The following is a 13,433-nucleotide window of genomic DNA, read 5'->3' on the forward strand; positions in this document are numbered from 1 at the left end:
TGACTTGTTTGTATTTATCTATCTATCTATCTATCTATCTATCTATCTATCTATCTATCTATCTGAGATGAAGTATCACTCTGTCACCCAGCCTGGAGTGCAGTGGAGCAATCTTGGCTCACTACAACCTCCGCCTCCCATGTCCAACTGATTCTCATGCCTCAGTCTCCCAAGTAGCTGGGATTACAGGTGCGCACCAACATGCCTGGCTAATTTTTGTATTTTTAGTAGAGATGGGGTTTTGCCATGTTGGCCAGGCTGGTCTCGAACTCCTGACCTCAGGAGATCTGCCCGTCTTGGATTCCCAAGAGCTGGGATTACAGGTGTGAACCACTGCACCTGGCCAATTTGATTGTTTTCCTCAAGTCAAAAAAAGGTTTTGTTTGGGGAGGTTTTTTCTAAGTGGTATAGCTATGGAAAAATAAATCCCATTTCCTTGTTGCCATCCTCACTGCAACACTTTCAGTAGCAAGAAGAGATGAAAAATAAGTGGCTGCAGAAGATGCTGGGGAAGCAGAATTAGCCATAAGACTCGACCATGATACTCAGGCAGAGGAATAAAGGTTTTATCAGTCAATCAAAAAGAAGAGGAAGGGACAAATATTAGAACAGAGTAGTACATAAACAAGCAAATGACCTACAGAATGCAGGCGGAGAATATAGCAACATCTTCTCATTCTCCAGGTATAAGAGTGGGAATTTATGTGAAAAGGGAAATGAAAATCAGATCAATAGGAAGATTTTAGGGAATGTTGCTTAGGTATCATGCAGACATCTAACTCTTTAGGGAGAATTTTTTAGAAAAACCAAATCATAGCCTCAGGAATTCACAAGTAGATCACGACATTCAGTCAGGCTGAAATATTTCATTTTCCTCCCTCATTTTCCACTATTAAACAGAACAAGATTTCTCTGAGATTTTTCCTTCCATTTTGTTCTTTTCTTTTGGGTAGGTGGGGGATGTATATTAGTTTATACTTTATTTTGCTTATCTTTTTTCTGTCTGGAATTTTTTGTCCTTACTAAGCCTGTTTAAGTTCATTTTGCTTTCTAACAATAAAGGCATGAGGGAAGAGCTCACCTCAACTTCATTCAGATAGAGCTTCTAAATGCCAAGCAAAGTTCTATCAGTCCTGTAAGTCTGTATTGCAGAGTAATGTTCACCCCAAGGGAAAAATTAATACTATATTATTTAAAATAATTTGCTGCATATTAATAACTCCTGAAGTTTTCAATATCTTTATAATCTGAACAATTTATTGTAAAAGCCATAAAGAAATATTTTGTAAAAAGCCATACCAAAAGACACAGGAATATGAAGTAAAATAATATAAAATTTAAGCTTCTGCATTGTTTTAAGCATCTAGGCCGGGCGCGGTGGCTCAAACCTGTAATCCCAGCACTTTGGGAGGCCGAGACGGACAGATCACGAGGTCAGGAGATCGAGATCATCCTGGCGAACACGGTGAAACCCCGTCTCTACTACAAAATACAAAAAACTAGCCGGGTGAGGTGGCGGGTGCCTGTAGTCCCAGCCACTCGGGAGGCTGAGGCAGGAGAATGGCGTGAACCTGGGAGGCGGAGCTTGCAGTGAGCTGAGATCCGGCCACTGCACTCCAGCCTGGGCGACAGAGAGAGACTCCGTCTCAAAAAAAAAAAAAAAAAAAAAAAAAAAAAAAAGAATCTAAACAAGAAAACCTAAAAATTGGTTTAATTTCCTTGGGTGCCTTTCTCTGGTTTGATACTTGAATTTTCCCCCCCAGAGTATGCCAAAACATATATACAAATATTTTCCAGGAGTAACTATGTGATGCTACTAGAACCAGAAACCCAGCCAGCTCTCTCCACAGCTTCTCCATTAAGACATGAGTGAGCATCTGTCAGTCTCACTGGATTCATCCCGGAGGCCAACGAAACAGATTACAATAATCTTTCTCCAGATAACGTGGAAATATGTTCAAAATTCAAGCTAGAAGGCACACAGATACTACAACGAGACGGGCCACGTTTTAAAACACTGGTTTCTTAACTCTAGTTGTAGGTTAGAATTACTCACCCAAAACCGCTTTTAAAAACTCCCAATGCCCAAGCCCCACCCACCAACTGAATCAAGAGTGGCTGCAGGGGAAAACCAGGCAGAGGGAGATCACAATTTTTTCCAGGTGATTTCAATGTTCATCCTGATCAAAAGTCACTGTATTAAGAGGTTCAAGGGGGAAATAAGTGGGAAAGGGGGATAAATTACTTTCTTAACTAAACTGTAGGCAATAATAACCAAAGCAACCTGCTCTCTAATGATGGACGCAAAAGCAAATAGGCCTTTGCTATAGGATGACCTCACACCACAGGTCAATTAATTTGATGGAAAGAGATCCATTCAACTCTTTTTAGGGCCAGTAATTCTATATCTTCCAATCATATGTACTAAGTTGCTTTAATTATAAAAAGAAAGACAAGCTCATTTCAGAAAATATGGGAAAAGAAAAAGAAGAAAATAACATTCATCTTCCTATCATATTAAGGTAGATACTACATGGTTAACTTCTCTGAAGTAAAAGATAAAATTTAGATCATGGGTCAGGTGTGGTGGCTCACGCTTGTAATCCCAGCACTTTGGGAGGCTGAGGTGGGAGGATCACTTGAGGTCAAGAGTTCAACACCAGCCTGGTCAACATGGCAAAAACCCGCCTCTACTAAAAATACAAAAATTAGCCAGGTGATGTTGATGCGCACCTGTAGTCCCAGCTACTTGGGAGGCAGAGGCGGGAGAATCTCTTGAACCTGAGAGGTGGAGGTTGCAGTGAGCTGAGATCACACCACTGTACTGCAGCCTGGGTGACAGAGTGAGACTCTGTCTCAAAAAAAAAAAAAAAAAAAAAAATTGAGATCATATTGCTTATGCAGTTTTGAAATTGGATCTTCTTGTGTAACAATATAATGTAAAAACCTTTCCTACAACATTGTGGTGAGTGGCTACAAAGCAGTCCATTGCTTGAAATGGTCAATATTTATTCATTGGTGATTGACTTTAGGTTTATTCGCAGACACATGGATCCACGATTCCTTGAACTACACACTAAGTAAGATTAACCTGGTAAATACTGAAAGGAAAAAACAGTGGTATAAAGGTAAAGTGAGGTAGGGAAGGTCCTGATATGTAGCATTTGCCAATTTCACTGGTGTAAATACTCCCACCATGGCCAATTTCAAGGTAACAGTTTAGCAAACAGCTTGCAAACCTGATTATTTAACAACTGGCTATCTGGAGTCAGCTGACCCTTAGAGAAACCCTGGCTGAACGAAACTGTTAAATCCTTCTGTTATGACATGCTGTTTGAATGGTAGAGCTGTGTGAAAATGGAAGTTATGGTGAATGAAGTCAAACCAAGGTTTCAGTAACTTAACGTATTTTGAGTTTGGAGGTGTCAAGTTCACACACACTGTGGATGGTCTAATAAAGTTTTTTAAAAAGTATTAATGTAATAATAACGAATGTGGATAGAAAGTGTGGGTATACTGGAAAGAGCATATTCTTTGAATAGACAGACATGGATATGTCATTAACCTTATTAAGCCTCTATTTCTTTATCTGTACGTGGGAATAATAATGTCTCAGTGAGGCTGGTGTTAAGATTAAATACAATGTCATACATAAAGAATACAGTAAGAACACATAGCAAACACTCCAGAAGTGCTACTTGCCTTTCCTCCTAAGTAATTATACTCTAGATGTTACTTTTTTTTTTTTTTTTTGAGATGAAATCTTGCTCTGTCACCCAGGCTGGAGTGCAGTGGTATGATTTTGGTTCACCGCAACCTCCACCTCCCAGGTTCAAGCAATTCTCCTGCCTCAACCTCCCAAGTAGCTGGGATTACAGGCATGAACCACCATACTTGGCTAATTTTTATATTTTTAGTAGAGATGCGGTTTCATCATGTTGGCCAGGCTCGTTTCAAACTCCTGACCTCAGGTGATTCGCCTGTCTCTGCTTCCCAAAGTGCTGGGATTACAGGCATGAGCGACTGTGCCTCGCCGATGTTACTACTTTTAAAAGGAGAAGGGTATGAATTATCTTAACACTTTATTTTCATATAATTTAATCACATTTATTTTTAAATTCAATTTCTCTATTATTTAAACCAGGGATTGGAAAACTGTGGCCTATGGGCCAACTCTGACCTGTTTTTGTACATGAAGTTTTAGAAAAACTTTTAATAAAACACACCATGCCCATTAATTTAGGTGGTTCTGTAGCTGCTTTCACATTACAATGGCAAAGTTGTGTAGCTGAAACAGAGACCCTGTGGCCTGCAAGCATATTTACTATATGGACCTTTATAGAAAAAGTTTGCTGATCTATGATTTAAACTATTCTAAGTTTTTCTTAACTGAATACTTTCTCTCTATATTAAAAGAAAACAAGGATAGGAAAGGAAAACAATGAGAGAAAAAGATTCTTCTAGGATGTAAAAATGGCAAAACAGGCCATATATCATGGCCCCTGCCTATAATCACAGAGTTTTGGGAGGCAGAGGCGGGAGGACTGCTTGAGGCCAAGAGTTTAAGACCAGCCTGGGCAACATAGCAAGATCTCATCTCTACAAAAAAAGTCAAAAAATTAGGTGGGCATGATGGCATGTACCTATAGTCCCAGCTACACAGGAGGCTGAGGTGAGCTACACAGGAGGCTGAGCCCAGGAGTTTGAGGCTGCAGTGAGCTATGATAGCATCACTGCACTCCAGCCTACGTGATAGAGTGATACAGTAAGACCCTGTAGCAAAAAAAAAAAAAAAAAAAATTGCAGAACAAACATTGATTCCAAGTATATCAAAGAAATACTCAAAACTCTAGGATAAAGCTGAGCTCTAATTCAGTATTGTCAAGAAAGTATACCTTAAAGAACATTTTATAAATGAAGTTCCTACAAGATGACTATTATTTCTGAAGTAGGAATGCACCATGAATATGGAACTTAGAAGAGTGAATTTAAGGGGTAGAAACGTGGAATTTTATAACCTGGCAATGAAAGTGACTGAAACCACATTAGTCAGGCAAAATAAGCTGATCTCTCTAACTACAGGTAAAATAACATTCCAAACATTGAAAAATGTACACAATCAAAATTGTACATGGTAGGGGTTTAAGAAACCATTTCCCCTGCTAATTTTTGATGTTTACATGGAATGTTCTTCCAGCAGCAAATAACTTACCAATGATCTTGACAGATTGAAAATGATACATCTTTACCACAACATAAATTAATTCTCTCAATGGGAAATTGCTAAAATAGGCAAGGTGTCAGAAAGATTTCTTTATGTCTGAAGGAAAGGAAATGATTCCATTTCTTCCAAACATTCTTACATGAAAAATAATAAACTCTCACTTTTAAACTGTCTTTATTTTCAGGGGGTCCTAGGCACCCATCACTAATTGGGGCAGTCATAGTTATCTGGTGTTGGACATGACTCAGTCCATATTACTTCAGGTATAAAACACAGCCAGTTGGAGACTGCCCCCATAATTCATATTATACATGAATAAATATCATAGCAATACCCAGAAAAGAGGACTGCAGAATTACACTTCACTCTCTTTCATTCCTTAGATTTACAACATAAATGTCACACAAAGATCCTGTAAAGTCAATCTTCACAAAACAAAATATAAGGGAAACATGGTGGTCTATTCAAGGCAATGGATAAATGCCTAACACATTTATCCATTTCCTAGTTCGTCCTCTAGAACAATGACCTTGATACTGTTCCTAAAACACAAAGTTGAAAACCCCAGACGAAAGAGATGAACATTTATTGAGCACTGTGTTATACGTGTGCTATCACATTTAACTTTGATACAAAATCTATATAATTGGTGTTAGTGACTTGCCCAATTTAACAACATCTGTAAAGAAAGAAGCTCAGGCAGGAACTCTGGTCTATCTCCCATACCTAACCTGTCTTCAAAATGTTCAATCCTGATTGAACACAGGGTATCTGTCAACCATGAGTCCCCTGAGATGCCCCATAGAGAAAGAGGTTCCCTAATCACAGCATCTAAGTTTGGGAAATTTACTAAATCCTCCCCTTGGAGACTAACAGTGCATATTAAAGCCCTGAATTAAAGAAATCCATTTAACTTTTTCGAACTCCTTATCTCCCCAAACTTACTAGGAAATCCCTTTTCCCCAACCAGTATTTTGTGAAGTTAGTATTCTGAAATACACTTTGCACAATGGAAAATGGATGACAGAGAGATACATAAACTGTCAGAGAAGATAAACAATTTTAATCATGGCTAAGGAGATGATGGTGTGGTTACAAATGGCTTTTCTTTGCTCTTCGATTCAACCAAAATTTTGAGTAAGACCCCCAATGCCCTAGTCCCTGCCTACCTCCTGAGTCTCATCTTACACTTGGGCCACCTGGCCTGCTTTCGGTACTGGGGACCTGCTGGCTTTTCCCCCTCCATGGAGCCTTTGCAAAATGTTCCCTTTGTGACATTGCTCCACCTTTCCTCTTTACTTAGTTGACTCCTTTCCTGACTGGGTCAAACTTCTCTCTGGATGCCCTCCTATCACAAAATTCTATATAGCACTTGCCATGATTACAAGGTTATGTTTATTTGTGTATTGATTTGATTAGTGATGGTCTATACTCCCACTGGGGGAAGAGAGCTATTTCTCTGTTTCTCAGACAGCACAAAGATGCGGGACCTCTTCCACCATCTCTATTCATTCCTGCCCAAGGAGGAACAGTGATTTAATGAAGCATGAACTAGGGAGGAAGGGCTGGGCACACTCTGCTCAGGGTCCAGGGTGCACTCTGGTCAGCTCCCACCCTGAGGTAAGCTGAGAAGTGCACTTTGGGAAATAAACTGAATTCTGGGAAGACATACTAGGAAGCCCAATTGTTACAGATCCAAGCTCCATTCTGTGGTTTAGCTTTATGTAATACAGTTGATATTTTGTTCTTCATCTGTGACTGTTGTTTTATTGTTTAAGCATTTCCACACTTAGGAGAGGAAGACAAAAGTGATCTTGTTTGGCCTCTAGAATGCCAGTATTCTCCAACAGGTGTAAGCTCCTGTGGTCAGGGAAAAGGGCCTCTCTCTGATCACCTCAGTAGCTCAGTTTCTGGCACTTACGAGGCATTCAAAATGTCATTTCACCCAGGCTGGTCTTGAAACCCTGGCCTCAGGCGATCCTCCTGCCTCAGCCTCCCAAAGAGCTATGATTATACATGTGAGCCACAGTACCCAGCTGAAGTCCTAGTTTCTTGATACATGTAACTCTACCAAGATTTTCTTACTAATAAATTTTTTAAACAACCGAACTTTGTCTTCAGATTATTACAGGCTAATCCTAATGTGGAACTGAGGATAAAGTTTTGAGCAGAGTTAATCCAAATCAATGAAGACGGTATCCTTAAAAGGACAGAAGCCTCTTTAAGGCGAGGACCTGGAGAAGAGGAGATGAGTGTGCAGGAGTAGTGGACATCCATGTGTGTCAGGGAGACTGAGATGAAAGAGGAGGCACATAGGAGAGATGGGCTGGGAAAAATAAAATGGATTACTTGACTGGAGAATAGGTGGGTATAAAGAAGCAAGTGAAAAAGCTAAATTGAAGGGCAAGTTTCCACTATTTACAGAAAAACCTGGAGAAGACAAGGACTCCCTCTTTTTCTCAAGGCATTGTAAAAACAATGAAGTCTCCTTGTAAGAAATATTCTATCTAAATTTCTCCAAGACTGCTTAATAAATTATATTTTCTCTAAAGTATGCAATTATTTTAACTGTTTTAGAAGACAGTGTTCATAACATATTTAGTTGTAAATCAGGTGATAAAACATTTAGTATTGTAGAGCCCATTAAAAATGTTGTGTATGTGGGTATGCACAGTAAAAACGGTAAATATATTGACAAAAAAATCTACAAAACCATTATCGCATGCATATTAACAATAATCTAGAAATATTTCTTCAGTAATAAACTGAAGAATGAATCAATATAAGAGACTAGTGAAAGGATTAACGATGTGGTGGGTCTGTGTCATCATCTCTCCCCAGCCCCTTTCTGCCCCCAGCACATCGCACACACTTTCTCTTTCTCCTCTCTCCTCTCCTCCTTCTCAAGGCGGTAGGGCCAAGCCACTCACCTGTTGGAGTGCTGCTGCGGAATGAAGAGGAGGGGGTGATGGGTGGGGTCACGGGGGGAGTAAGGCTTCCACTGCTGTGGCGTGGGGGAGTGGACACATTCCCTCGAGACACTGAGCTGGACAGAGTCAGTGAGAGCTTCGGCTGAATCTTCTTCTTCAGGGACTCCTGCTCTCGGCGGGCAGCATCTGTCATGAATCTGAAACAACAATAGAAGGTAAGGAACCTAGGCCATGTATAGAGCATGAGGACTCACATTCATTAGAGTTTCACAGATGTCCGACCCTGGAAAAGGACCTTGGCCACAGGTCAGTCCCAATCTCAAGAACTCACAACAGCTTCCCTTTTCCAGTGCAATGGAATTATCTTCTAGCTTGTTATTTTTAAGGCTCCTCAAAGTCAGGTTCACTTCTTCCCTAGCAAATCCTCCTTGCCAGGAAGCTTATACACACAGAATACATCTGCACCCACTGTAATGCTTTCAGTTACAAGATTTCCTCTCTTGGAAGGTCTGCTCTCTTTTTTTCTACCCGTAGGAAGCCCACACATCCTCAAAGTTCCCCAACCACTCCTAAGTAGACAGTGCTTCCTTTATCTGCAGGTTGGCAGCATTTCTTCGTACCACTTAACTGCCACCTAACATATATGGCCTCATGAAAACTCTTTTTGTATTACTTTGATTTTCATATTTTATTTGGGTTTAAAAACTCTTCTTGGCTAATTGAGGCCTTGCTTCCCTCGTCATGAAGGCAAAGATTCTAGTCCCCAGTTCCTAGCACAGTGCCAGGCCCACCTCAGGAAACACAGACAGAACTGCATACATTTGCCCAGGAAGATTCCAGAAGGGAAGAGAGCAGCACAAGGAGGGAGGTCACCACTGATGATCTGTTTACGTTCTAATTTTATTACTCATAAAGAGAAAGGTGACTTTTCCTGATAGTTTCACTTTGGAAACTTGAGTTATTCTTCCAATGCTTCTCTGATGTTGGTAATATTCAAACTTCATTCTTTTCTCACTGTATAATCTACCATTTTGTCAATTTGTGTAATATGAGATTCAAAACAATCTGTGAAATGGTATCTCCTACCTAAAGAACATTCACCTTTTCATATTGGCAGGCAAACTTTGTCAGCTGCATTTTTGAAAATTGCCATAGAAAGCATAGTCCATAAATGTATGATAGCATTCAGATGATAAAACCACAGCTGTCCCCACCACCTAGGCTAAGAAACAGAACATTCCAGGCCCCTCAAGGCCTCTCTCCAACACCTTCCGCATGAACTATATTTTGACTATTTCAATACAATTTATCATAAACTCACTGCATTGCACTTAAACATGGTATTTTACCCGACCTATTTCACATTTCGTCTACAAAATTCCTTAGTATTTTTCCTCACTACATGATGAAGTTTTGAAAGTCAACAGATAGTTCTAATACCTGGTGAAAGCCTGAAGTCAATTAAATACCCAATGAAACAACAGTAATATTGTTACGCTGTCTTAAAATTTCTATTTTTATACTTGGAACATGGATGGCACATTTCTTGAATGGTTCTTGCAATATAATCCAGATATATAAACTGGATTTTATATGCTGAACTGAGCTTAGTAATAAAGCTTTACCTTGAGCTCTTAGGTTTTGTGCTATAGCATAGTGATGATTTAAAAAGGACTGTCAATGCAAAAGAGAATTGTTTGCACATGGTAGCCAGGTACTCATTTATTTTCAGATGCAAAATTGGTTCTCTTGTCCTTAAAACTTCTTATTCCCCTCCTCATAAACCTCTACTAAAAATACAGACTCACAGAGAAAAGCAAAGAATTAGTGCTTTTTTTTTTTTCATTATTCTAAGAAGAACTGCTAACTAGCATGGTGCTGAGCTTCTCACACTGGGTATGCAGTGCGCCAGGGAGTGGCAAAGCCACAGGATAAACAGGCTGCTGCTTCCAGGAAGGCTGATTGTTCTCAAGGGCAAGTAATTCAAACTAGTGTTTCAAATAGCAAAATAAACACAGACATGCTTATGGGGATAGAAAAAAATTTTTATATCTCGCATTTTAGTTAAGAGCATGGTATTTGGAGTGAGGCCAGGGTTCAAATCCTGGCTGGGTTATTATGTAATTTGAGGCAAGTTGATAAATTTCTCTGAATCTCAGGTTTATTCTCTGTAAAATGGGAATGAGAGAGTAGGTAAGGAATTAACATAAGTCTTTTCGCTTTCTGCACTGGAGTCTGATCTTTGGCTAAATTTGGTAACCTGCTAAGACAGTATGTCAACTATGTTACCAGGTGACACTATCTATAAGAATGACCTCTGACTGGTGAACTGCACAGCCTGGGAGGATCTAGGAACCTGTAGCTATCTGATAGGAAGCCAAGAATCCTGATTTGGGCTTTCTGAGCATGGTGATCTTATAGCTGGGCATGGCCTTTGCAGAGAACTGGGGAGCTATGCCCAGAGCATGTTGCAAGAGCTTTGGCTCCTGTAGGGCATGAGGCCCAGGATGGTTTCCACTCCTACCCCTCTGCACCTGAACAGACTCTCATGTGCACTGCTGCAAGGGCGCCTGCAGAAGGTGGCCTGACCTCCATCCTCTGAATGGGCCCAGTGCCCTATTGTGGCCCATGGTCATCTGTGAGTCTGAATGTTCACGATCTAAGAAGGTGACCTGCTGGCAGACGGGGCAATAACATTTCAACTTCAGAGGACTGTTGTGAGGATAAAGGAGGTAATTGGCCCGTCATGTAGCAAGTGGCTCAAAATGCAGAAGCTGTTATTAATTACATAAAGCAGTATAATGTGGTTATGTCCCTATATTTTGTCCACCTTACTCAACTCCAAGTGTCTTGAGGACACACCACACACCCACGGCTCTGAAAGCACTAAGCACACACATGCCTTGTGTAGAGCAGAAATTCCATTTGTGGAATGGCTGAATGGAATAAACCCAGAGGATGCATATCCAGTGTGAGACAGAGAGGGAGAGACAACCAGAGGGAAGAGAAAGAAAGGCTTCTCTACATCTAACTCATATATTTATACATTTTTTTTTTTTTTGAGATGGAGTCTCGCACTGTTGCCCATGCTGGAGTGCAGTGGCACAATCTTGGCTCACCTCTGCCTCCTGGTTCAAGCGATTCTCCTGCTTCAGCCTCCCAAATAGCTGGGAATACAGGTGCCTGCCACCACGCCCAGGTAATTTTTGTATTTTTAGTAGAGACAAGGTTTCACCACGTTGGCCAGGCTGGTCTTGAACTACTGACCTCAAGTGTTCTGCCCGCCTCGGCCTCCCAAGTGCTGGGATTACAGAACTCATATCTCTTATTGTAAAATACTCTCCTACAGCTCAGATATAACACAACAACTATAAACAACCATAACAACATTCACACACACACAAACCCCGCCTTCACCCTCACATGGGTTTGGCCGGCTACAGACAGCAATCTGGATTTGGGTTGTATCTTCTATAGTGCTTTCTAGAAACAAGAACAAGGCACCCATGTTAAAAGCATTAAACATGAAACACATTCTTAAAGCCCTGTCGCCAAGACTTCCTCCTGCAGTTCTCCCTCCTCTCTTGGATTGGTGTTGTGAACTTGGACATACAATCTATAAATCATGGTAACCTTGACATATCAAGGCACACAGCTACACAATTTGTTCTAGTGACAACCATACACACACACCCCCACATCACCCGCCCCCACAAACACACACAGGAGTGCCACACAAGCGCTGTGGGAACCCTGGTTAAAATAGGCCCGTGTCTCCCCTGCACTACCATGTTGCTCCTCTTCCCTTCATTAACCACGACTTAACCCATTTTCTGAGACTTAACTAAATTCTCAAGTTTTTGAGCAACGTTCCATCAGCACAGCTGTCTGTCAAAAGGTGGGCAGATTCTCAGTGGCAAGGAACCATTTGGGGAGACAAGAGTGTCTAGAGAAGCCAAGGAGGCATAGCAAAGGCTACAATTCTGGCCAACAAATGAGGACTATGTTCCCCGTTTTACCAAATATCAGGGCTGGGAAAGGTTCACCATGTTCCCAAGGCTGAGTTTGGTTAAGGGAGTCATGTCACTCAGTAGTCTGAGCTTTCCTCAATGAGTCTAGACACCATTGGTGATCTTTCTGAAGCTCTCAATAATCATGGCTGATGTGGATTTTTTTTGGAGATACAGTTTCGCTGTCACCAAGGCTGGCGTGCAGTGGTGTGATTACAGCTCACTGAAGTCCTGACCTCCTGGGCTCAAGTGATCTTCTTGCCTCAGCCTCCCAAGTAGCTGAGACCACAGGCATGCCCCACCATGCAGGTAATTTTTTGATTTTTTGTAGAGATGGGGTCTCACTATGTTGCCCAGGCTGGTTTCAAACTCCTGGGCTCAAGTGATCCTCCCACCCAGAGTGTTAGGATTATAGGCATGAGCCACTGCACCTGACTCACTTGGGTTTTAGAGCAGGAAGGAACCTTGGTTAAGTCAGATCATCCGGTCCAGCCCCCTCATTTGTTACAGCAACTGTGAACTGAGGTGGTGTGACCTGTTTGAGGTCATTTAGGCTAGTGGCAGAGCTGGCATCAGAGCCTAGTCAAGCCTCGGGACTCTGCCATGGTTTTCACAGTTGAAAGCGTTCAGGGAGCCGGAGCATGGGGCCTGGGGAAATGCCCCTCTGGCAGTTTACATGGGGGCAGTGGGCAGCTGGGAGAACAAAAGGCTCATCCTCCAAATGTCAGTCTGTCCTGCTGTGTGGGACCACTGGGCTCCCCAGTTGTGGGGCAGGGGGTCTCTGGAATTGTAGCCCCACTGGGCTACGATCTGGGGAATGCAGGCTGGCTGTGCCCACCTCCCAGAATTCTCTCTGCTTTGCAATGGTGACACTGTTCTGATCTGGCAGCTGCAGTGTGCTGGAGCTGGCTCATACTGGGTTGTGAAAGCTGACTTAAATTTTCAGGGATTTGGTGAATCTGTTGTTAAACACAGCCGTTATTAAAAACTAAATTATGTAAATAATTAAATCAAGTGCTTTGTTAAAAACAAGGATATTTAACTCAAGGCTCATCACTTAATTATTTTACTGTATTTTAATATTATCTATATTCTTGAGGTTATTTACATTAACATTTTATCTATTTGGTAGAATTACTGTATAACTATATGCTATATAATGCAAAGTAACCTACTCTGTGTTCAGTAACATGTGGGTACCTTGAAATTGGCTATGGCAGGAGTATTTACACCACCAAAACTGGCAATACCACAAATTGGGATTTTTTT

General features: G+C 41.3%; 1 protein-coding gene across 1 annotated transcript in view; it reads right to left on the reverse strand.

Annotated features, from left to right (window-relative positions):
• JAZF1 (JAZF zinc finger 1) overlaps nucleotides 1-13,433 on the reverse strand; it is a 356,585-nt gene that overhangs the window by 60,788 nt on the left and 282,364 nt on the right. The window contains exon 3 of the mRNA XM_030932576.1: nucleotides 8,155-8,351. Within this exon, the coding sequence (XP_030788436.1) occupies nucleotides 8,155-8,351 (197 nt within the window). The remainder of the gene's footprint in view (nucleotides 1-8,154; nucleotides 8,352-13,433) is intronic.

The sequence above is a fragment of the Rhinopithecus roxellana genome, chromosome 6 (assembly GCF_007565055.1).
Source record: "Rhinopithecus roxellana isolate Shanxi Qingling chromosome 6, ASM756505v1, whole genome shotgun sequence".
NCBI classification, from domain to species: Eukaryota; Metazoa; Chordata; class Mammalia; order Primates; family Cercopithecidae; genus Rhinopithecus; species Rhinopithecus roxellana.